Source organism: Scardinius erythrophthalmus (genome assembly GCF_964197995.2).
Source record: "Scardinius erythrophthalmus genome assembly, chromosome: 1".
Taxonomy (NCBI): domain Eukaryota; kingdom Metazoa; phylum Chordata; class Actinopteri; order Cypriniformes; family Leuciscidae; genus Scardinius; species Scardinius erythrophthalmus.
Window position 1 is genome coordinate 5,702,280 of NC_138221.1, and position 23,155 is coordinate 5,725,434.

The 23,155-nt window shown below is 40.7% G+C and overlaps 3 protein-coding genes across 5 annotated transcripts; all 3 read right to left on the reverse strand.

Moving 5' to 3' along the window:
• Nucleotides 1–200: 200 nt before the first annotated feature.
• On the reverse strand, nucleotides 201–1,760 carry LOC308692105 (extracellular superoxide dismutase [Cu-Zn]-like). 2 transcript variants are annotated; one of them, XM_081367849.1, is made up of 2 exons: nucleotides 1,567–1,760; nucleotides 201–984 (listed from the first exon to the last, which is right to left on the reverse strand). In XM_081367849.1, the coding sequence occupies exon 2, from the start codon at nucleotides 967–969 to the stop codon at nucleotides 316–318; it is 654 nt and encodes a 217-aa protein (XP_081223975.1). In that variant the 5' UTR covers nucleotides 970–984; nucleotides 1,567–1,760; the 3' UTR covers nucleotides 201–315. The 2 variants fall into 2 exon arrangements, with proteins under 2 accessions (XP_081223975.1, XP_081223976.1); XM_081367850.1 differs by having other exon boundaries at nucleotides 1,562–1,760.
• Nucleotides 1,761–16,325: 14,565 nt separating this feature from the next.
• LOC308692705 (extracellular superoxide dismutase [Cu-Zn]-like) lies at nucleotides 16,326–18,416 on the reverse strand. Its single transcript, XM_081368986.1, has 2 exons — nucleotides 18,295–18,416; nucleotides 16,326–17,345 (listed from the first exon to the last, which is right to left on the reverse strand). The coding sequence occupies exon 2, from the start codon at nucleotides 17,328–17,330 to the stop codon at nucleotides 16,752–16,754; it is 579 nt and encodes a 192-aa protein (XP_081225112.1). The 5' UTR covers nucleotides 17,331–17,345; nucleotides 18,295–18,416; the 3' UTR covers nucleotides 16,326–16,751.
• A 2,752-nt stretch (nucleotides 18,417–21,168) lies between these two features.
• On the reverse strand, nucleotides 21,169–23,130 carry LOC308691659 (extracellular superoxide dismutase [Cu-Zn]-like). 2 transcript variants are annotated; one of them, XM_081367123.1, is made up of 2 exons: nucleotides 22,937–23,130; nucleotides 21,169–21,952 (listed from the first exon to the last, which is right to left on the reverse strand). In XM_081367123.1, the coding sequence occupies exon 2, from the start codon at nucleotides 21,935–21,937 to the stop codon at nucleotides 21,284–21,286; it is 654 nt and encodes a 217-aa protein (XP_081223249.1). In that variant the 5' UTR covers nucleotides 21,938–21,952; nucleotides 22,937–23,130; the 3' UTR covers nucleotides 21,169–21,283. The 2 variants fall into 2 exon arrangements, with proteins under 2 accessions (XP_081223249.1, XP_081223250.1); XM_081367124.1 differs by having other exon boundaries at nucleotides 22,932–23,047.
• Between the last annotated feature and the right edge of the window lie 25 nt (nucleotides 23,131–23,155).

The window sequence follows — 23,155 nt, forward strand, 5'->3', positions numbered from 1 at the left end:
TTTCGGACGCAGCCAGTGTATCTTTAATTAAAGGCCATTGTCATGCTCAGAAAGTGTTAACCCATTGAGCACAGTAAATCAAACTAAACGGCCCACTTTGCCTGCATTCACCCTACATTTATTTTTAATAGTGCATTTACTATTGGAAGCTTTGGCCAAAAAGCCTCTGAAAAGACCAAGAAAAAAAACATGGGAATGTTCAGGTTCTGAAATATACTTTAATGATGGACACATACAAAGAATACACAAGGAAAATCATGATTATCCCATTTGAATCTGCCCTTCCACCATATCCAACTCCCTCATCTTTGACTCTCAGTGCCTTCCTCCACATGGTTTCTTGGGGGGCACTTCAGTCTTCTGCCACAGACTTGGAGTAGTAATACCAATCACACCGAGAGCAATTATCGGTCCAGCATTCCCACTGAGTTTACTCTCCTCATCTGAACCCATTCCCAGATCATCCTCCTTCTCATGAACCGCCACCGCACGTCCCAGAATGGAATAAGGCCCAAAGAGCTTGGCGTCTGGAAGCGTCAGGAACTGCCTTATAACTCCTTTCTCGGAAGCAAAGTTGCCCAGGTCTCCAGGATGATGAGGGTGGTCAACGCCGTTTGGATTATAATGAGGACCAACAGTGATGCAGCCTTGACTGAGGTCTCCATACTGATGGATGTGCATGGCACGCTCTTGACGATCGATGGCAGGCAAACCACGGAGGTTGATTTTCACTTCTAATTCTCCATTGGGGAAGACCTGCTTGAAGAGGATTTGCCCAAAGATCTTTGGCTGGTTACGTGGCAAATTGGGGCTGGGAGTTACTTCACAAGTGGCATAGATGGTGTTGTCGAACTCCACGACTTCCGGCTGTGGAGCTTCGGCAGGCAAACACTCCTCCTTGTGGAACTCTCCTCCTTGTATATGCAGCACCAGCAATATCAGAGGGAATATTAGGATGATTTTCTCCATGTTGATCTTTAAAGCCTACAATGAAAAGTGGATTCAGTGAAATCATGCCATTTGGTTTAAGAACGGAATATTTTTGATAAAAGGTCAAAGCTTTGTTGCAGGGAGCTTTGAGAATAGAAGTTGCATTAGGTAAAAATAGCACAACCAGATTAGTTTGCAACGGAAAACCATACAAGAACCCAGACAGCAACCAGATCTGGCCCACATCTGGGCCGCGTGTAATCCAGGTGTACCAGACGTGGGCCGACACCATGTTGCTGTCTAGAAAACTCTATAATTTTTTAATTGCTATGTACCCTTGTGAAAATAATAAAATAAAAAATTAGCTTATTGGTATTGGATGTGTACCTGTAGTATCTTGAAAGTACAATAATAATAATAATAATAATAATAATAATAATGCCTACATGTTATTTAATATTAAATATAAAGTTGATGTCTGATATTTTTCACAAGGACAGGTAAAATAAAAGACAATATCTATACTTCTGCTTAAACTTTTTTTAGTTGTACTAAATCAAGTCAGTTGATGGAGAAAATGGAATGGAGAAAACAAAAACAAAACAAGCCTAAAACAGCAAAGGTGCACTACCGTACAGCTGAAAAGTTGTCCTCAATCCGTGTGGAGCCTGAATATTGCAGTCACAAAAATACTACAACACTTAATCCGTGTGCAGTCCTGACCTGGGGTTGAGAGAATGTTCCTTTTGGTTGCTCTTATAGGAACTCATGTTGAGCTACAAGTTAACCATGATAGTCTGTTAGTCACTAATTAAGTTCACCTGTGTTTCATTTAGCTCCCTTTGTTTGCCTGTTTAAATATAGCACTCAGTTTATTCAGTTCTTTGTCTTGCATTGCACAATGTGTTCTCCAGTGTTTTGTGTTTATTAAAAGAAGTACTGCTATAGTTTTTTTTTTTACAATTGCTATGACAGATTTTTCAATACTTTTAACAATTTTCCAAAACTCTTAACACGGTTAGTTAGCACTACATCCGTCTATGTAACCTATACTATTAACACATTTCTCGTTGCTTTAACACAAAATGCATACAATTAACACAAATTTAAAATGCTTGAACTTCTTTTACACACAACCTTAAACAAGACCAAAACAATGGATTTTTAGTGCCAAATTTACCGATGCTTTAAACAATGTGTGTCAGAACAGATAACACCATGTTCTGAACCTTACAGGCTAAAGTCAAGGTAAACAGCTGTTTATATTGTGAATTGAAACCCAAATATATCCCCTGTATTTTATCCTATTGTTACTGAGAAACAATTATGCAATAATATAAATCACAGCTGATTCCCATCTAGGAAACACACTCAGGTGTTAAGTTTCTTTCAATCGCATGACCATATGGTATACTGTAACCGTACATTCTATAAAGCACTCTGAGATGGGTCTTTTTTTATTGAATTTCTGCAGCAAAAGACCTACAGTAAACCCAACAAAACAAAAATGTAGAGAGGCTTCAAAAGAAACTGCAGTGCAAAACACAATCTATGATCAATACAATATACTGTCTGTTGTATGAGGGCATACCTGACACGTATACAATAATGCAGTTTCTGTAATTCCATCTGATGTTAGTGTTTTTATGACATTGTGCTATGATTGACTAAATCTTCCTGTTGGACAGCTATGTTACATATGTTAGTGTTTTGAAAAATGATTTGATTTTGAGACATGTTTGCAGTGTTCTGGTAGGCATAGTGTATTATTGTATTTAGAAAATTAGTGTTGGAGTTTAGTTTACAGTGTGTGATTTTGAGCATGAAATAAACTGTTTTGCCAATTGTGTGTTGTAGGTGTGTTGGTGCGTTAAGAGTTTAGGAAAGTTGTTAAAAGTACTGAAAAAACTGTACTTGTCTTTGAAGGCAGAAGTACAAATTTCTGAGGGAATGATTCTTCTATGGCATCGATGTTAAAATCCCCTTTTAGTAGATTGAATGCAGGTAAGGTGGGACACTTGTCATTTAGATAGATACAGTATCTAATAATTTATAATAATAATTTATTACATTTATATAGCGCTTTTCTCGACACTCAAAGCGCTTTACATAGAAGGGGGGAATCTCCTCAACCACCACCAATGTGCAGCATCCACCTGGATGATGCGACGGCAGCCATATTGCGCCAGAACGCCCACCACACACCAGCTTACTGGTGGAGAGGAGACAGTGATGAAGCCAATCAGTATATGGGGATGATTAGGAGGCCATGATGGACAGAGGCCACTGGGCAAATTTGGCCAGGATGCCGGGGTTACACCCCTACTCTTTCGAAAGACATCCTGGGATTTTTAATGACCACAGAGAGTCAGGACCTCGGTTTAACGTCTCATCCGAAGGACGGTGCTCTTTTGGCAGTATAGTTTCCCCGTCACTATACTGGGGCATTAGGACCCACACAGACCACAGGGTGAGCACCCCCTGCTGGCCTCACTAACACCTCTTCCAGCAGCAACCTGGTTTTCTCAGGAGGTCTCCCATCCAGGTACTAACCAGGCTCAGCCCTGCTTAGCTTCAGTGGGCAACCAGTCTTGGGCTACAGGGTGATATGGCTGCTGGACATCTAGATGTTTATTTCTTTTTATTACTTTTGTTAACTTTAAGGTCCGACTTTAATATTTCATTTTGAATACAGTTGATATGTGTTATTTGCAAGGTATATACCAATAAACATTTTGAGATCATGCACTCCAGACAAATTTCTTTTCAGGTAATGTGACCCATCCCTAATTTATCAAAAATGATCCTGGTTCTTAAAATCACATGATTTATTAACACATCACACAAACATATTCCACAGCATATTTAACAGACCCAAAAGCACATAGATGGGCTATGATGAGTAATACTCATCAGTTCACTCAATGCATGTGTAAAGTTCAAAACAACTAGAACATGTTGTGTTGACATGAAATTTGATGAAAGTTGAATATCAGATATCTTAATGAACTCTACAACATATTACAAATGGAACTACAACACATGCAACAACAAATAGGCTAACAAAAATTCAATAAGAGGAACATTTTAAATGGTAACCATATTGTAAAACTTTTTTCTGTCTGTTTTCTCTAAACACTGTAGATGAACTTAAATTGTATCCATATTTTAAAGCGTTTTATTCTGCATCTACATTTTAATAATTATAATAATAATTCGTTACATTTATATAGCGCTTTTCTGGGTACTCAAAGCGCTTTACATGGAAGGGGGGATATCCTCAACCACCACCAATGTGCAGCATCCATATTGGGCCAGAACGCCCACCACACACCAGCTTAATGGTGGAGAGGAGACAGTGATGAAGCCAATCAGTATATGGGGATGATTAGGAGGCCGTGATGGACAGAGGCCAAGGGGCAAATTTGGCCAGGATGCCGGGGTTACACCCCTACTCTTTTTCGAAGGACATCCTTGGACTTTTAATGACCACAGAGAGTCAGGACCTCGGTTTAACGTCTCATTGGAAGGATGGTGCTCTTTGACAGTATAGTGTCCCGATCACTACACTGGGGCGCTAGGACCCACATAGACCACGGGTGAGCACCCCCTGCTGGCCTCACTAACACCTCTTCCAGCAGCAACCTGGTTTTCTCAGGAGGTCTCCCATCCAGGTACTAACCAGGCTTGCTAACCTCTTACAATAACAAAGGTGTAGGTTGATGACGCATAAGCGGAATTATGGAACTTGTCGTCATTGCCAATGAGAGACAGATATCAGAGCCACATGCGAGTCCTGCGGATATAAAGGAATAAGGACATTTCATTCTACTGATCTACCCGCAAGTGCTGAATTAATACTCACAAATACCCCTTTTCCACCAGCATGAACCAGGTGCCAGTTCAGAGCCAGAGCTACAGTATTGCCAGTCCGGAGTTGGTTCGTCTGACGAGCTCTCTAAGATCCGGTTTGCCAAACACAAGGTCACTGTATACATCTCATGTTGCCCAGCAATGCTAGCGTGGCAGCGCCAAACACAAACACACCAGGCTTGTTCGAGATGGTTCGGCTTCTCGCAGACCGATCGGCTCATGACATCAAAGCAGGGCCGGCCCGCGGCATAGGCGGAATAGGCAAATGCTAGGGGCGCCACTCATCCATAGGGGCGCCAGAATGAGTGAACGAGTGAATTTTTTTTTTTTTTTTTTTTTCATATTTATTTTTTTATAATACTATTTTAAAACCATTAATTCGAAATACTACCAAATAAAGCAATAAAAGCCCGCCTCATCAATCTTCCCCCGCCCATCGAGTGCTTGAAGTGCGTCAGAAACAGCGCGCGCGCGCGATCAGATGTTGGTCATTTGTTGTGTAGCGTGCGCGATGCCGCATGCAATGTAGACAGCACTGCTTTTGTTAACACACGGGCCTGGCAGCTCGCGCCAGTTCTAGACACGGTGAAAGTTTCCTGATTGTGACGGATGGCCGAATTTACATGACACATTATAAATGAGCATAGTCTGCGATACAGTGCCAAAAAGAAGAGAAGAGGATAAAAGTGGATAAAGACAGAGGTAAAGTGATGTAGTGAATGAACAATTTATTGCATAGGAGTAAGATACTATAATTTCATGGCAGTTATTTTTACCTTAAACTTAATGTTAGCAGTTGTTCTGAGTTCTACAGAGTCCCCAGGCCCAGACTGTGCTTTTGTAACAATCATGTCAGTTTTAAGACGCATTTTTTATTATCACTTTTTTTTATTAATGTTTTACTCTACAGTTGTGCAGTTTTGGGGGGATACAGTACAGGCCAAAAGTTTGGAAACATTACTATTTTTAATGTTTTTGAAAGAAGTTTCTTCTGCTCATCAAGCCTGCATTTATTTGCTCAAAAATAGCCTACAGAAAAAAAAAATATATATATTGTGATATATTATTACAATTTAAAATAGTTGGTTTTCAATTTATTATACCTTAAATTATCTTTTATTTCTGTGATGCAAAGCTGAATTTTCAGCATCATTACTCCAGTCTTCAGTGTCACATGTGACATCCAGTCTATCACATGATCCTTTAGAAATCATTCTAATATTCTGATTTATTATGAGTGTTGGAAACAGTTCTGCTGCCTAATATATTTGATGAATAAAATGTTAAAAAGAACTGCATTTATAAAAAAAAATAAAATAAAAAAAATTCTAATTATATAAATCATCTTTACGATCACTTTTGATCAATTTAACACATCCTTGCTGAATAAAAGTATTGATTTATTTAAAAAAAAGAAAGAACAAAATTACTGACCCCAAATTACTGACCAGTAGAGTACATTGTTGTTACAAAAGATTTATATTTTTAAAACGTTTTTTTTTTTTTACTTTTTATTCATCAAAGTATCCTAAAAAAGTATCACAGGTTTTGAAAAAATATGAAGCAGCAGAACTGTTTCCAACTTTGATAATGAATCATCATATTAGAATGATTTCTAAAGGATCATGTGATAGACTGGAGTAATGATAATTTAAAGTATAATAATTTGAAAACCAATTCTTTTAAATTGTAATAATATATCACAATATTATTATTTTTTCTGTATTTTTGATCAAATAAATGCAGGCTTGATGAGCAGAAGAAATTTCCTTCAAAAACATTAAAAATAGTAATGTTTCCAAACTTTTGGCCTGTACTGTGTATGGCATTTTTAAAATTTGTTTGCCAAAATTAGTAATGATATTTATTTACAGGTTTATTCAAAATAGCAAAGTTCACATTAAATCTGTATTGTAAAACGTGTTATAAAAGATAATGGGGACTTGAATGCTATGTAATGCTCTTGGTATTTGTGTTTAGGCTGTAATGTGTGTGTGAGTGTGTGTGTGTGTGTATGTATGTGTATGTATGTGTGTATATATATATATATATATATATATATATATATATATATATATATATATATATATATATATATATATATATATATAATGTGTGTGTATGCTAAATAAACATGAACACAATGACGGGGTGAAATGGGCTGTGATGCATGGGGCACCAGGTAAAGTCTTGCCTAGGGCAGCAAATTGGTCAGGGCCGGCCCTGCATCAAAGCACGGCGAAAGCAATCCAAAAGCACAAGGACTCGTATGCTCTCCAAACACTCCCGCAGCTCCGATTGGTCTGTGCCGCTCCGATGCATCTCGAACAAGCCTTCCATCAACAATGGAGGTCGTTGCGTTTCTATTGATGCTCATGGCTTTGCGAACCTACATCGGCATCCAAACACGGCGAATCCAACGTGTTCGTGCAGCTCGACCATAACTTGCATAGACGGAGATTACAATCAAGCTGTTATTAGCTCGATTAGCTGCTATTTGAGAAATGGCGGTCACAAGTTTCTGTTCGTCTTGTTGGTCACGGTAACCCCGTCCCCAGGGCCTGACGCAAGCGGTTCTTACTTCTAGACCAGCAATGTTTTGGTGCTACTTAAGAACCACTTTTCCTGGTTCAGAGCTGGTGCTCTGGGTGTCGAAAAACAAAGAACCCATTTGAAACTAGGCTCTAGCTCTGAACCAGCACCAGCACTGCCTTGGTGGAAAAGGGTTAACAAGTCAGTTTATTTGGTGAATTAAACTTGTGAGGTAACGCAGAGCTGTTTCACTTGGGCTGCGTCCGAAACCGCATACTCAATGAGTAGGTACTTAATTTCAATGAGTACTTACTTAACTAGCGCTAAAAGAGTAGGTACTTTATAGCCAGATCTCGTTGAGTATGAATGCGAACCGGACATCTGCCATGTTGACATTATCATGTGACCTACGACGCATTATCACGCGCGCAACAACTTAAAAGATTTGAACGATACGTTTAATTAATCTATCTGTAAATATCTTGATATTGATTAAACTTGCTCATTTTGTGGTCTTTTTGAAGAAACTGCTGCCCATTTATTTTGTAAATATATTTAGGGTTGATAAAGTTCTTATATTTAACCCTACTAATGTGACCCACCGTTTTATCCTTAACGATATTATTTATTTTTATTACGAAAACCCCAAAATTGTCATCTCTTGAATATGTTGTTAATTTCTTTATTTTATATCCAAACATTTTTATCCACAAGCAAAAGTGGCTTACTGCTTTGTTTTCCTCTTTTTCTTGTTGAATTTAACTCTCATTTCATCCCTCAGGCCTAGGCCTATAAATAAAAAAAATTAAATTAAAAATGCATTTTTTAAAATGTATTATAATGAATTAAGAAAATATATTAAGATATTCAACCTTGTACTAGGTTCTTTTTTCCTGTGTAAAAAATCTCATATTATGTATGCAAACCTATGATATATATATATATATATATATATATATATATATATAATATATATATATATATACCTCATAACATCAGTAACTCAACAGCCCTACCTAGAACGGTTTTCCTCAGCGTTTGTAATGTCTGCACAAAGGGCAGCTGTGCGAAGATTCGCCTTTGGAGAAAACTGTTGATTTTATACTCAAAAAATTTAAGTATCATTAATATTAAAAATTAATATTACCCCAGAATGAATTGCATTGCTATCCCACCCCAAAACATACAATAATAACAACGATAAATGCTGACCAATACTTAATTATATTACTTTTTACTGAAAATTATATTCAATTCAATAAAACAAACAAAATGTAATGTATGTCATATGACATAACTATGCAGGATTGAATACACTCTACATGTGTATATAATGAACATATCTACATTTTCATTCAAACAATTAAATAAAACATTAATTAAATAATTATATTGTATTTACTGACAACAATGAGAAATATTAATAAAAGAATGAATGAAAGTCACCATCACACAATAAACAAATGCATATACAAGTCAACACATGAAACAAAGCTTTATTCAAACTACAATCATGTATGTAGGCTGAAGGCGCTGAGGTTGTTGCGTGTTGTGTTGTGCTTCACAATCTGAAGCAATAAGGGCAGGTGGAGTGATGCAGGGTCTCGTAAGGGCAGGTGGAGTGATGGAGGGACTCATCCATGACACCATCTCCAGGATTCAGCTCTGGTCTCCTCATCCTCAGTGCTCAAACCAGCCTGCTGACATTTCAGATTCTACAAAATGCACAAACATAACACAAAAGCAGTCATTTTAACCGCACAATGTCATTTGATTTCAGTATTATTTAGAAGACAAAACCGCTTTTTTCACAAATTCCGCCATCATCTTCCCTTGCAGGTCCTGCTCCACCACAAAAGCTGTGCAGCTAATGCACAGAAATCAAGAATCAGAAAAGTGCTGTAATAGCTCTGTTTGAAATTACAATAATTAAAATAAACTACTGTCATGAAACAGAGGTCCAGAGACGAAAAGCAGGTACAGTTCTTTTAATAGAAACAAGGAAAAAGCCGTACAGGCTGATAACAGAACGTCACTTCTCAAATAATCAAACAAAGGTTTCGTTCGCAGCTTTTCTCAATGTAAATAGAAACTGAAGAGTAAACTGTCGATCTGGACCACTCCTGAGTAGCGAGGACTGGAAGTAGGTGAGCAGTGGAACCCTCTGCTATTCTCCACGGAGAACACTGGATACAGTACAGAAGAGGTAACTCACAGCAGTTGAAAACAGTGGCACAGTATTATTCAGCAGGACCAGACAGGACAGGACAAGACAAGGTATTCCTACAGAGCAATAACAGCCGACGTGCATCACAGAGAAACAATAATCCGACAATACAGACACGAAAGAGAGAACTAGATATAGCGAAGACAAAAGTGAAAGATAGAGAACAGGTGTGTAGATGGGATGCGAATGAGAAACAGCTGAGGGCGATGAGGTGAAGCGTTAATGAGTGTCTGCGTAAGTGTGTGAGCAAGGAGGTAGTAAGGCGTAAAACAGCCAGCAGAGGGAGACAAAGGAAAGAAAAAGAGAAGGAAAGAGCCAGGATCATGACAGTACCCCCTCCTCAAAGTGCGCCCCCTGGCGCATCTGAGGAAGAGGACTGACGGGAGCGGATAAAATCGTCAATAAGCGAGCGGTCCAGGACGTCCCGGGAGGGGATCCAGCATCTCTCCTCAGGCCCATAACCCTCCCAATCGACAAGAAATTGATGGCCCCTCCCCCTGGGGCGCACATCTAGTAATCTGCGAACTCGGTAGACGGGCGAACCCTCAACCCGGACCGGAGACAAGACAGGACGAGGAGGAGCGCGAATAACGGGCTTCAAACAAGAAACATGAAAAACTGGGTGAACCCTACGGAGATTGGCTGGCAATCGGAGTCTGACCGAGACCGGACTAAGGACCTTAATGACGCGGAATGGTCCAATGAATTTGGGAGCCAGCTTACGCGAAGGATACTGAAGGGGAAGGTTAGCATTTGAGAGCCAGACTTTCTGTCCGCGGACATAACGGGGACTCTTGATGCGCCGCTTATTAGCGGATCGACGCGTCACAGAACGAGACTTACAAAGGGCGGACCTGACTATTCTCCAAGTTCGTTTGCAACGTTGAATAAACGCCTTAACCGAAGGGACCTTAGACTCGGTATCAGAAGCGGAGAAAAGGGGAGGTTGGTACCCCAAACTGCCTTGAAACGGCGACAGACCGGTGGCCGAGGCGGGAGCGGAATTATAGGCATATTCTGCCCAAGGAAGCTGTTCTACCCAGGACGCGGGATTACGAAAAGCAAGGGTGCGTAACAGACCACCGATAGTTTGGTTTGCGCGTTCAGCCTGACCATTTGTCTGGGGATGAAACCCGGAGGAGAGGCTGACAGAGGCACCTATGAGGCGACAAAACTCCTTCCAAAAGAGGGAGGAGAACTGTGGACCTCGATCCGAGACAACATTCTCGGGAAGACCATGGATCTTGAACACATGGTCAACGACAATCTGAGCGGTCTCTCTGGCTGACGGAAGCTTAGGCAACGGAATAAAATGGGCGGCTTTTGAAAAGCGATCAACGACCGTGAGAATTACGTGGTTACCCTTGGAAGAAGGGAGACCAGTAATGAAGTCAAGGGCAATTTGTGCCCATGGACGCGACGGAATAGGTAAGGGTCTAAGATACCCTGCCGGGGGTCTGTTACTGATCTTGGTCTGTGCGCAGATAGAACATGAAGCGATGAAGCGACGAATGTCTCGCTCGCGGTATGGCCACCAAAATCGTTGTCGAACGGCGGAAATTGTGCCTCTTACCCCTGGATGAGCGAATAACTTAGACGAGTGACCCCACTGAAGAACGGCGCGGCGGGCGGAGGGTGGCACAAACAAAAGTCCCTTAGGGCAGAGCCTCGGCGTCTGAGTGTGAGAAAGGGCTCGTTTGACTAAACGTTCAATACCCCAGACGGCCGCGCCAACTACCACCCCACGAGGAAGAATTCCCTCATTAGTTGGCACGGTCTCTGAAGAAGGAAACTGGCATGATAGTGCGTCAGGCTTTAAATTCTTGGACCCCGGCCGATAAGAGATAGAAAAATCAAAACGCGTAAAGAAAAGAGACCAACGAGCCTGACGGGCGTTAAGTCTCTTGGCAGAACGTATGTATTCGAGATTCTTGTGATCGGTCCAAACCACGAACGGAACCGCAGAACCCTCAAGCCAGTGTCGCCACTCCCCCAAAGCCAGACGAATGGCCAGAAGCTCTCGATTACCTACATCATAATTCTGCTCGGCAGGGGTTAAACGATGTGAAAAAAAAGCGCAGGGGTGAATCCGCTCATTAGCTGAAGCGCGCTGAGAGAGGATGGCCCCTACCCCGACCTCTGAGGCATCGACCTCGACAATAAACTGCTTCTCTAAATCAGGCGTGACAAGAATGGGAGCGGAAGAGAAACGCGATTTGAGAAGATCAAAAGCTGCCTGGGCAGCTTCAGTCCAGGAGAATCGAATCTTAACAGACGTGAGCGCAGTGAGAGGGGCCGCAATCTGACTAAAACTTTGAATAAAGCGTCGATAAAAATTAGCAAACCCTAGAAAACGCTGGAGGGCAACGCGGGACTCTGGTCTGGGCCAGTCTGTAACAGCGCGAACCTTGGCAGGGTCCATACTGATTCCCTGGGCGGAAATAATGGAACCTAGAAACGAGACCGACTGGGAGTGAAAGGTGCACTTCTCGGCCTTGACAAAAAGACGATTCTCAAGGAGTCTTTGAAGGACCTGTCTTACGTGTTGCACATGAACTTGGAGATTAGGAGAGAAAATCAAGATATCGTCAAGGTAAACGAACACGAAAAGATTTAACATGTCTCTGAGAACATCATTGACAAGAGCTTGAAACACGGCGGGAGCGTTGACCAACCCGAACGGAAGAACGCGATATTCAAAGTGCCCTAGGGGTGTGTTAAATGCCGTCTTCCACTCATCACCCTCCTTGATGCGGACAAGATGATAGGCATTACGAAGGTCCAGTTTTGTGAAGAATTGAGCCCCCTGCAGGATCTCAAAGGCTGAAGACATGAGCGGCAGCGGATAACGGTTCTTAACAGTTATGTCATTCAAGCCTCTGTAATCAATGCAGGGGCGGAGCGAACCGTCCTTCTTCACAAAAAAGAAACCTGCCCCCGCAGGAGAGGTGGAGGGAACGATAGTACCTGCATCTAACGAATCGGAAAGATACTTCTCAAGAGCCTTGCGCTCAGGAACCGAAAGAGAATAAAGCCTTCCACGAGGAGGCGTAGTACCCGGTAGAAGCTCAATGCTGCAATCGTACGGCCGGTGGGGAGGGAGAGATGCGGCCCGGGAACGAATGAAGACCGCCCGCAAATCGAGGTACTCCTCAGGAACACCGGACAAATCCCCTGGCTCCTCCTGAAAAACAGGCACAGTAGATACAGGAGAAACAGCAGACACAAGACATTCTACATGACATGAAAGCCCCCATGAGAGTATGGAATTCTTAGCCCAGTTAATATGAGGGTTGTGTTTGACCAACCATGGATGACCCAAAACTACAGGGGTATTAGGTGAATCAAAAATTAAAAAAAGAAATAGTCTCTTTGTGGTTGCCAGATACGGTGAGACTCACCGGTGCTGTAGAGCAGCAAACCTGGGCGAGAACTCGACCATCCAGGGCGTAGACAGGAGTGAGGTCTTGAAGGTCTAATAGGGAAATACCCTGTTTAAGAGCCCAGTTCTTGTCCATAAAATTTCCCTCAGCTCCAGAGTCTATCAGAGCGGGACAGGTGACAGACGAGTTGGCCCAGCGGAGGAAAACAGGAAATGTGGTCCGGGAGCGCAGTAGAGGGTCCAGAGAGGATGCGCTCACCAGTCTCCCTCTTATGACTGGTGAGCTTTGGCTTTTACTGAGCACTGTGTAGCGAAGTGCTTATCCGAACCGCAGTAAAGACACAGACGGTTGACGATTCGACGATGGCGCTCAGCAGCCGAGATCCGTATCCCTCCTAACTGCATTGGCTCGTGTTCGGTAGAAATTGCAGGTGGAGAGCTGGCGGTAGACGAAAGAGTAGGCGTGGTCATAACACGGCGAGTCCGCTGGCGCAGTTCAAAGCGCTTTTCAATGCGTAAAGCAGAGTCTATCAGTGGATCAAGACGAGTAGGGACCTCACGAGCCAACACTTCATCCTTAATCTCAGCATTGAGACCTTCAATAAAACGAGCCACCAGAGCAGGCTCGTTCCAACCACAGGAGGTGGCGAGAGTCCGGAACTCCACAGAAAAGTCAGAGACAGAGCGGCGTCCCTGCCGTAAGCAGGACAGTGTGCGAGAAGCCTCAGGACCATGGACCGAGCGGTCGAAAACTCGCAGCATCTCCTCTTTAAACAGTGAATATCGGATCAGACAATCAGCTTCAGCATTCCAGACAGCCGTTCCCCACTCGCGGGCTCTCCCCTTGAGAAGAGAGATTACATAGGCTATTCGGGAGTGCTCTCTTGTGTAGATAGATGGCTGGAGCGAGAAAACGACTTCACACTGGGTGAGGAAAGGCAGGCATTCCGTAGGTTCACCAGCATAACAAGGAGGGTTGTTGACCCGCGGTTCAAGTGTACCTGATGAGGCAGACTGGGAAGCGTCCATGCGAAGCACGTGGAGCTGCTGAGAAAGGTCGGCCACTTGAGCGGTCAGCGAGTCCACAACACGGCGGGCGGCGGAGAGTTCTTCATCGTGCCGACCCAGTAAGGCGCCCTGCATCTCCACAGCGGCCTGGATAGGATGTTCACCAGCCTGCTCCATTCTGTTGGTCGGATTATTCTGTCATGAAACAGAGGTCCAGAGACGAAAAGCAGGTACAGTTCTTTTAATAGAAACAAGGAAAAAGCCGTACAGGCTGATAACAGAACGTCACTTCTCAAATAATCAAACAAAGGTTTCGTTCGCAGCTTTTCTCAATGTAAATAGAAACTGAAGAGTAAACTGTCGATCTGGACCACTCCTGAGTAGCGAGGACTGGAAGTAGGTGAGCAGTGGAACCCTCTGCTATTCTCCACGGAGAACACTGGATACAGTACAGAAGAGGTAACTCACAGCAGTTGAAAACAGTGGCACAGTATTATTCAGCAGGACCAGACAGGACAGGACAAGACAAGGTATTCCTACAGAGCAATAACAGCCGACGTGCATCACAGAGAAACAATAATCCGACAATACAGACACGAAAGAGAGAACTAGATATAGCGAAGACAAAAGTGAAAGATAGAGAACAGGTGTGTAGACGGGATGCGAATGAGAAACAGCTGAGGGCGATGAGGTGAAGCGTTAATGAGTGTGTGCGTAAGTGTGTGAGCAAGGAGGTAGTAAGGCGTAAAACAGCCAGCAGAGGGAGACAAAGGAAAGAAAAAGAGAAGGAAAGAGCCAGGATCATGACAACTACAACTTAAGATTTAAATAGTTGTTGTTATTCATTTCTGTAGTATACTCACTCAAAGCATTTGATTGCAGCATTCAGCTTCATGAGCCACTCTCCACTGGATAAACACACATCTGTTCATCTGTCCCTGTAACATCCAGACAAGATTCACATTACCTCTGTCATTTATGAGCTTGTTTTAACTTTTTATCCAACATAAATGTTCCTCAATTTATCAACAGTACTAATGGACAAATAAAATAGATAACTTATGTTTAGTTACTTTATAGATTTGTTCTACATAATAGCACACATTCATCACTCAGATGTCTATTTCATGTTGTGATGTGCTCTTCTGCAATACTTAAGATTTTCCTGTCAGATGTAAATAGACATTTAAAATAAGCGTCTTTAATATGTATATGGTTTATGTAAATCCACTTTAGAGACGTAACGTTAACTTACGTGTCCTTACTGGAGCTCCCCTCTGGTTAGCTATCGTTATACATAATAAAACGTGTTTTTACAGCAAAATCACAACTATACTACACTGTGTAACGTTTTTACACCTTCAACAATTCAACAGTTTACTCTACAGTAGTTCAACACTTGCAATTTTAACACAAGGAACCGTGTTTACTCACATTTGAAAGCACCCGCGTCGCCGATCTCTGCGATGTTTAATAATGACGTATCCTCTCGCGTGGCCTCCTGGGATAGAAGAGTATTCATCGGTCGAGCACTCAAAAATCTGGCCGGAAGCAGTAAGCCATCCGGGAACTTCTCGCCTACTCTTTTGTAAATACTGATGTTTCGAACGTACTGCTTCCTTCACGTACTGTTTTCGCCTACTATATAGTAGGAAAGTAGGCATATTCGAACGCACTTAAGTCCGAATCTCGCGATAATTAGTACGTCACCCAGGTAATTCTCGCCTACTCTTTTGGATTCGAACATAATTTTTCGCTCGCCTACTCTTTTTCCCATACTAAATAGTAGGGAAGTATGCGGTTTCGGACGCAGCCTTGGTCTACACTATCACACTAAACTGCATTTGAGTGTGTTGAAAGTTATAATGTTATTCTATGCGTTTGTTTGTCTGTATGATACTAGCAGTAAGCTAAATGAACATTAGAATAACATACTGATCATATTCTAACATTTCATCATGTTGAGCTATATGACATTGATTAGTTTTATGTACATTTGCTCAGCTGTCTAATATGTACATTTGCTCAGCTGTCTAATAAAGTACATGCAAGACGCCTCTGTCAAGTCGAAGTTTGTGGCATCTCCAAAACACCACGCCGATATTGATCCTCGTTTTAGTTCTCCTTTTGTCCCAAAGTCTGCTTGCCATGGTCCATAATGTTTGAGCGAAAGTGAACATGGACGAGCCATTTTTAGGGGTTCAAGCACAAAGTGCTAAAACTTTTGAACTTTTACATTTGGACGGCTACAACAGGGTCATTTAAAAAATGGGCGTGGCAAAATTCACTCGAAAGCCTATAAATCCTAAACGAAAACTCAGAACTTAACGAAAATTGGTGAGCATATGTGAAATAACATTGTAAACAAGCATGCACAATTTTATGGAGATCGGACCATAGGTGGCGCTATAACTGTTAAAAAAGCTTTGAAAACCATATATTTCCTATGTTAAATTGGCTGGAAATGGTCTTTTCCATGTATGACGTCAGTGGTTAAATGGTTGCCAAATAAAACTTAATGTCTTTTTATGCATTTGTGCTTAAAGGCCTTAAATGCTTGAACCCCAATAAATGCTGCTTGCAGCTTTGATTTAAAATTGGAATCTCTCTGAAATTAAAAATCTTTGGGAACTTTTGGGATACTGGAAGTACACAGCAAGGAAAATCATGATTATCCCATTTGAATCTGCCCTTCCACCATATCAGACTCCCTCATCTTTGACTCTCAGTGCCTTCCTCCACATGGTTTCTTGGGGGGCACTTCAGTCTTCTGCCACAGACTTGGAGTAGTAATACCAATCACACGAGAGCAATTATCGGTCCAGCATTCCCACTGAGTTTACTCTCCTCATCTGAACCCATTCCCAGATCATCCTCCTTCTCATGAACCGCCACCGCACGTCCCAGAATGGAATAAGGCCCAAAGAGCTTGGCGTCTGGAAGCGTCAGGAACTGCCTTATAACTCCTTTCTCGGAAGCAAAGTTGCCCAGGTCTCCAGGATGATGAGGGTGGTCAACGCCGTTTGGATTATAATGAGGACCAACAGTGATGTTGCCTTGACTGAGGTCTCCATACTGATGGATGTGCATGGCACGCTCTTGACGATCGATGGCAGGCAAACCACGGAGGTTGATTTTCACTTCTAAATCTCCATTGGGGAAGACCTGCTTGAAGAGGATTTGCCCAAAGATCTTTGGCTGGTTACGTGGCAAATTGGGGCTGGGAGTTACTTCACAAGTGGCATAGATGGTGTTGTCGAACTCCACGACTTCCGGCTGTGGAGCTTCGGCAGGCAAACACTCCTCCTTGTGGAACTCTCCTCCTTGTATATGCAGCACCAGCAATATCAGAGGGAACATTAGGATGATTTTCTCCATGTTGATCTTTAAAGCCTACAATGAAAAGTGGATTCAGTGAAATCATGCCATTTGGTTTAAGAACGGAATATTTTTGATAAAAGGTCAAAGCTTTGTTGCAGGGAGCTTTGAGAATGGAAGTTGCATTAGGTAAAATAGCACAACCAGATTAGTTTGCAATGGAAAAACCATACAAGAACCCAGACAGCAACCAGACCCGGCCCACATCTGGGCCGTGTGTAATCCAGGTGTACCAGATGTGGGCCGACACCATGTTGCTGTCTAGAAAACTATAATTTTTGAATTGCTATGTAGCCTTGTGAAAATAAAATAAAAAAATAGCTTATTGGTATTGGATCTGTACCTGTAGTATCTTGAAATTACACTAATAATAATAATAATAATAATAAATAAAAATAAATAAAACTTGCAGATAATAACACGGATGAATTATAAAAAGCCACTTAAGTGTACACACACACACTTTCATAAGCGTCACACCTGCCAGCCAAAGTTCCTATGATACAAACCAATGACATACAGGTGGATGTAATCACACTAAAATGAGTCCAGGCAAAGGTTCATGGAAATGGAAAAGGTCTAGGGAGAAGTGCCCTCTGGTGGCCATGATAGGGCTTCTGCTGGCAGGAGTGACATTAAGTACATGTACTCTTAAAAAAAAAAGAAAATAATGCCAAACTAAGAGTTTTACTTTAAAGAACATTATGTTTTTACAATCTTTTTGTTGTGCTTTAAAGTACACTTAATTTGATCTGTTGTAGCCTTCATGTTATTCAATATTAAATATAAAGTTAAGATTTCCTGATTCTGATATTTTTCACAAGGACAGGTAAAATAAAAGACAATATCTATACTTTTGCTTAAACTTTTTTAGTTGTACTAAATCAAGTCAGTTGATGGAGAAAATGGAATGGAGAAAACAAAAACAAAACAAGCCTAAAACAGCAAAGGTGCACTACCGTACAGCTGAAAAGTTGTCCTCAATCCGTGTGGAGCCTGAATATTGCAGTCACAAAAATACTACAACACTTAATCCGTGTGCAGTCCTGACCTGGGGTTGAGAGAATGTTCCTTTTGGCTGTTCTTATAGGAACTCATGTTGAGCTACAAGTTAACCATGATAGTCTGTTAGTCACTAATTAAGTTCACCTGTGTTTCATTTAGCTCCCTTTGTTTGCCTGTTTATATATAGCACTCAGTTTATTCAGTTCTTTGTCTTGCATTACACAATGTGTTCTCCAGTGTTTTGTGTTTATTAAAAGAAGTACTGCTATAGTTTTTTTTTACGATTGCTATGACAGATTTTTCAATACTTTTAACAATTTTCCAAAACTCTTAACACGGTTAGTTAGCACTACATCCCAGGGTTATTATAGTTTTGCATTTTTCATTAGTTTTTATTTTTATTTCGTTTTGACTTTTTGTTTTCAAATTCAGTTTAGTTTTAATTAGTTTTTAAAGTGGGTTTGCTAGTTTAGTTTTTATTTTTTGAAAATGCTTAGTTTTAGTTTAGTTTTTATTAGTTTTAGTGTTAGTTTTAGTCTTTTTTTGTAATTTGGGTTATTTGTCAGGAGTAAGATTCAAAAAGTTCACCCTATACTAAATTTACCCTATACAGTAGGGTGACCACATCAAACAAACCAAATGTGGGACGATTATACGTTTGTGTGGGACAATGCTGGACATGTTACCAACACTAAAACATAACCTGAAACTGTTATTTAATGCTTATCTAACTTAATAAAAAAACATTTGTATTCTGCCTTTCAGCTGATAAAAATGCTTTGTTCTTTAGTCCCTTCCAGAAAACACCATTATATCACAATGTAACATTACATGTCTTAATTTGACATGTCATTTAAATTCAACATCACTGAGCCCAAAGGCAGCAGCATCATGCAGATAACTATTTTTGAAACAGTTCTGACCAAGTCCAATTAAAATCCAACAAAATAAATAATGAACTAATAAAATATAAAACATGAAATTAGATCATTGACATGTCTTATAAACCAAAAACTTTCATATTTTTTAGAAAGGATGTGAATCAAAACAACGACAGCTGGCAACAAGTTGATAAATTCTGTTAAATTTTTATTTTAATTGACCGAATTATACATTTGTTTTCTGACAGGGAACACATTGAACGAATCACCGCTCCACATTTTGATTGACAGCCGTCAAAACGTACTAGTGACCGTGTTTACTCCTTTACTTTCAACCTTTGGATAGGATTTAAAAGAAGGCGGTTGTATTTGTAGCCTACTTCTGAGGAAGCGCTGTTAAATATAGGTGAAAAACTATGCCGCAAAAATAATAAAGAAAATGCTTTCTTAAAAAGGCAAAAGAAAGCATGCACGTTTTCTTAATATGATTATTAAAAACCGACAGACTGATGAAAATGCGGGACATTTTCTCAATATGCGACGTGCGGGACAAGGGGTGAAAATGCTGTGCAGTACAATGCAATGCGGGACAGGTGGTCACCCTACATACAGTAAATAGCCTAACAACGTACTCATCTGGATTGAAGCAGCAAACATTCAGTGTAAAAGTGTGCTTTAACAATGTGTGTCAGAACAGATAACACCATGCGGGTTTTGAACATTTGCTCAACTGTCTAATAAAGTACATGCAAGACGTCTCTGTCAAGTCAAAGTTTGCGGCATCTTGAAAACACCACGCCGATATTGATCCTCGTTTTAGTTCTCCTTTTGTCCCAAAGTCTGCTTGCCATGGTCCATAATGTTTGAATGAAACAACTCCATGAGCGTGCCGCTAGACGTAACGCAGTTGTCGCCATGGTTACTATGGCAGTACGAGCGGAAACCAGGGATAACGCGGATATTTATGTCATTGACAGGCGACAAGTGAACATGGACGAGCCATTATTAGGGGTTAAAGCACAAAGTGCTAAAACTTTTGCATTTGGACGGCTATAACACGGTCATTTAGAAAATGGGCATGGCAAAATTCACTCGAAAGCCTGTAAATCCTAAACAAAAACTCAGAACTTAATGAAAATTGGTGAGCATATGTGAAATAACATTGTAAACAAGCATGCACAATTTTATGGAGATCGGACCATAGGTGGTGCTATAACTGTTAAAAAAGCTTTGAAAACCATATATTTCCTATGTTAAATTGGCTGGAAATGGTCTTTTCCATGTATGACGTCAGTGGTTAAATGGTTGCCAAATAAAACTTAAATAAAACTAATAAGTCCTTAAATGCTTGAACCCAGATAAATGCTGCTTGCAGCTTTAATTTAAAATGGGAATTTCTCTGAAATTAAAAATCTTTGGGAACTTTTGGGATACTGGAAGTACACAACTGCAGGAAATATATCACTCTTTGCAAGTGATTTTTGGTTATTTTATTACAAAAATCATTCATATTTTAGCTTTAAACACCTTACAAGAAAACCAAGACATTTTTTTGCATTTTGATTCCCTGTTAACTGTACTAACAAACTGTCAGAATAATATACCCATTTGTTGACATTTAGCGAGAAACCTTATAATTTCAAAAATAAAATCTTATGTCAGAGGTTATGTCTACCTTGAACAATAAAGGTGTCCTCCCTTGAGATCTAGCCACACCCTCCAGTGTCATATTGCTTCAACCTAAACCATTGTATCATTTAAAGAAATAGTGTATCTTTAATTAAAGGCCATTGTCATGCTCTGAAAGTGTTAACCCATTGAGCACAGTAAATCAAACTAAACGGCCCACTTTGCCTGCATTCACCCTACATTTTTTTTAAGAGAGCATTTTCTATTGGAAGCTTTGGCCAAAAAGCCTCTGAAAAGACCAAGAAAAAAAACATGGGAATGTTCAGGTTCTGAAATATACTTTAATGTAGGACACATACAAAGAATACACAAGGAAAATCATGATTATCCCATTTGAATCTGCCCTTCCACCATATCCGACTCCCTCATCTTTGACTCTCAGTGCCTTCCTCCACATGGTTTCTTGGGGGGCACTTCAGTCTTCTGCCACAGACTTGGAGTAGTAATACCAATCACACCGAGAGCAATTATCGGTCCAGCATTCCCACTGAGTTTACTCTCCTCATCTGAACCCATTCCCAGATCATCCTCCTTCTCATGAACCGCCACCGCACGTCCCAGAATGGAATAAGGCCCAAAGAGCTTGGCGTCTGGAAGCGTCAGGAACTGCCTTATAACTCCTTTCTCAGAAGCAAAGTTGCCCAGGTCTCCAGGATGATGAGGGTGGTCAACGCCGTTTGGATTATAATGAGGACCAACAGTGATGCAGCCTTGACTGAGGTCTCCATACTGATGGATGTGCATGGCACGCTCTTGACGATCGATGGCAGGCAAACCACGGAGGTTGATTTTCACTTCTAAATCTCCATTTGGGAAGACCTGCTTGAAGAGGATTTGCCCAAAGATTTTTGGCTGGTTACGTGGCAAATTGGGGCTGGGAGTTACTTCACAAGTGGCATAGATGGTGTTGTCGAATTCCACGACTTCCGGCTGTGGAGCTTCGGCAGGCAAACACTCCTCCTTGTGGAACTCTCCTCCTTGTATATGCAGCACCAGCAATATCAGAGGGAATATTAGGATGATTTTCTCCATGTTGATCTTTAAAGCCTACAATGAAAAGTGGATTCAGTGAAATCATGCCATTTGGTTTAAGAACGTAATATTTTTGATAAAAGGTCAAAGCTTTGTTGCAGGGAGCTTTGAGAATGGAAGTTGCATTAGGTAAAAATAGCACAACCAGATTAGTTTGCAACGGAAAACCATAAAAGAACCCAGACAGCAACCAGATCTGGCCCACATCTGGACACCATGTTGCGGTCTAGAAAACTCTATAATTTTTGAATTGCTATGTACCCTTGTGAAAATAATAAAATAAAAAATTAGCTTATTGGTATTGGATGTGTACCTGTAGTATCTTGAAAGTATAATAATAACAATAACAATAACAATAATAACAATAACAATAATAACAACAATAACAATAACAATAACAATAATAATAACAATAATAATAACAATAATAATAACAATAATAATAACTTGCAGATAATAGCACTGATGAATTATAAAAAGCCACTTAAGTGTACACACACTTTCATAAGCGTCACACCTGCCAGCCAAAGTTCCTATGATACAAACCAATGACATACAGGTGGATGTAATCACACTAAAATGAGTCCAGGCAAAGGTTCATGGAAATGGAAAAGGTCTAGGGAGAAGTGCCCTCTGGTGGCCATGATAGGGCTTCTGCTGGCAGGAGTGACATTAAGTACATGTACACTTTTAAAAAAAAAAGTAATGCCAAACTAAGAGTTTTACTTTAAAGAACATTATGTTTTGAAAATCTTTTTGTTGTGCTTTAAAGTACACTTAATTTGATCTGTTGTAGCCTACATGTTATTTAATATTAAATATAAAGGCAAGATTTTCTGATTCTGATATTTTTCACAAGGACAGGTAAAATAAAAGACAATATCTATACTTTTGCTTAAACTTTTTTAGTTGTACTAAATCAAGTCAGTTGATGGAGAAAATGGAATGGAGAAAACAAAAACAAAACAAGCCTAAAACAGCAAAGGTGCACTACCGTACAGCTGAAAAGTTGTCCTCAATCCGTGTGGAGCCTGAATATTGCAGTCACAAAAATACTACAACACTTAATCCGTGTGCAGTCCTGACCTGGGGTTGAGAGAATGTTCCTTTTGGTTGCTCTTATAGGAACTCATGTTGAGCTACAAGTTAACCATGATAGTCTGTTAGTCACTCATTAAGTTCACCTGTGTTTCATTTAGCTCCCTTTGTTTGCCTGTT

Excerpts from the sequence above, each read along its gene's own strand:
- LOC308692705 (XM_081368986.1), bottom strand. The coding sequence starts at position 17,330 with ATGGAGAAAATCATCCTAATGTTCCCTCTGATATTGCTGGTGCTGCAT.
- LOC308691659 (XM_081367123.1), bottom strand. The coding sequence starts at position 21,937 with ATGGAGAAAATCATCCTAATATTCCCTCTGATATTGCTGGTGCTGCAT.
- LOC308692105 (XM_081367849.1), bottom strand. The coding sequence starts at position 969 with ATGGAGAAAATCATCCTAATATTCCCTCTGATATTGCTGGTGCTGCAT.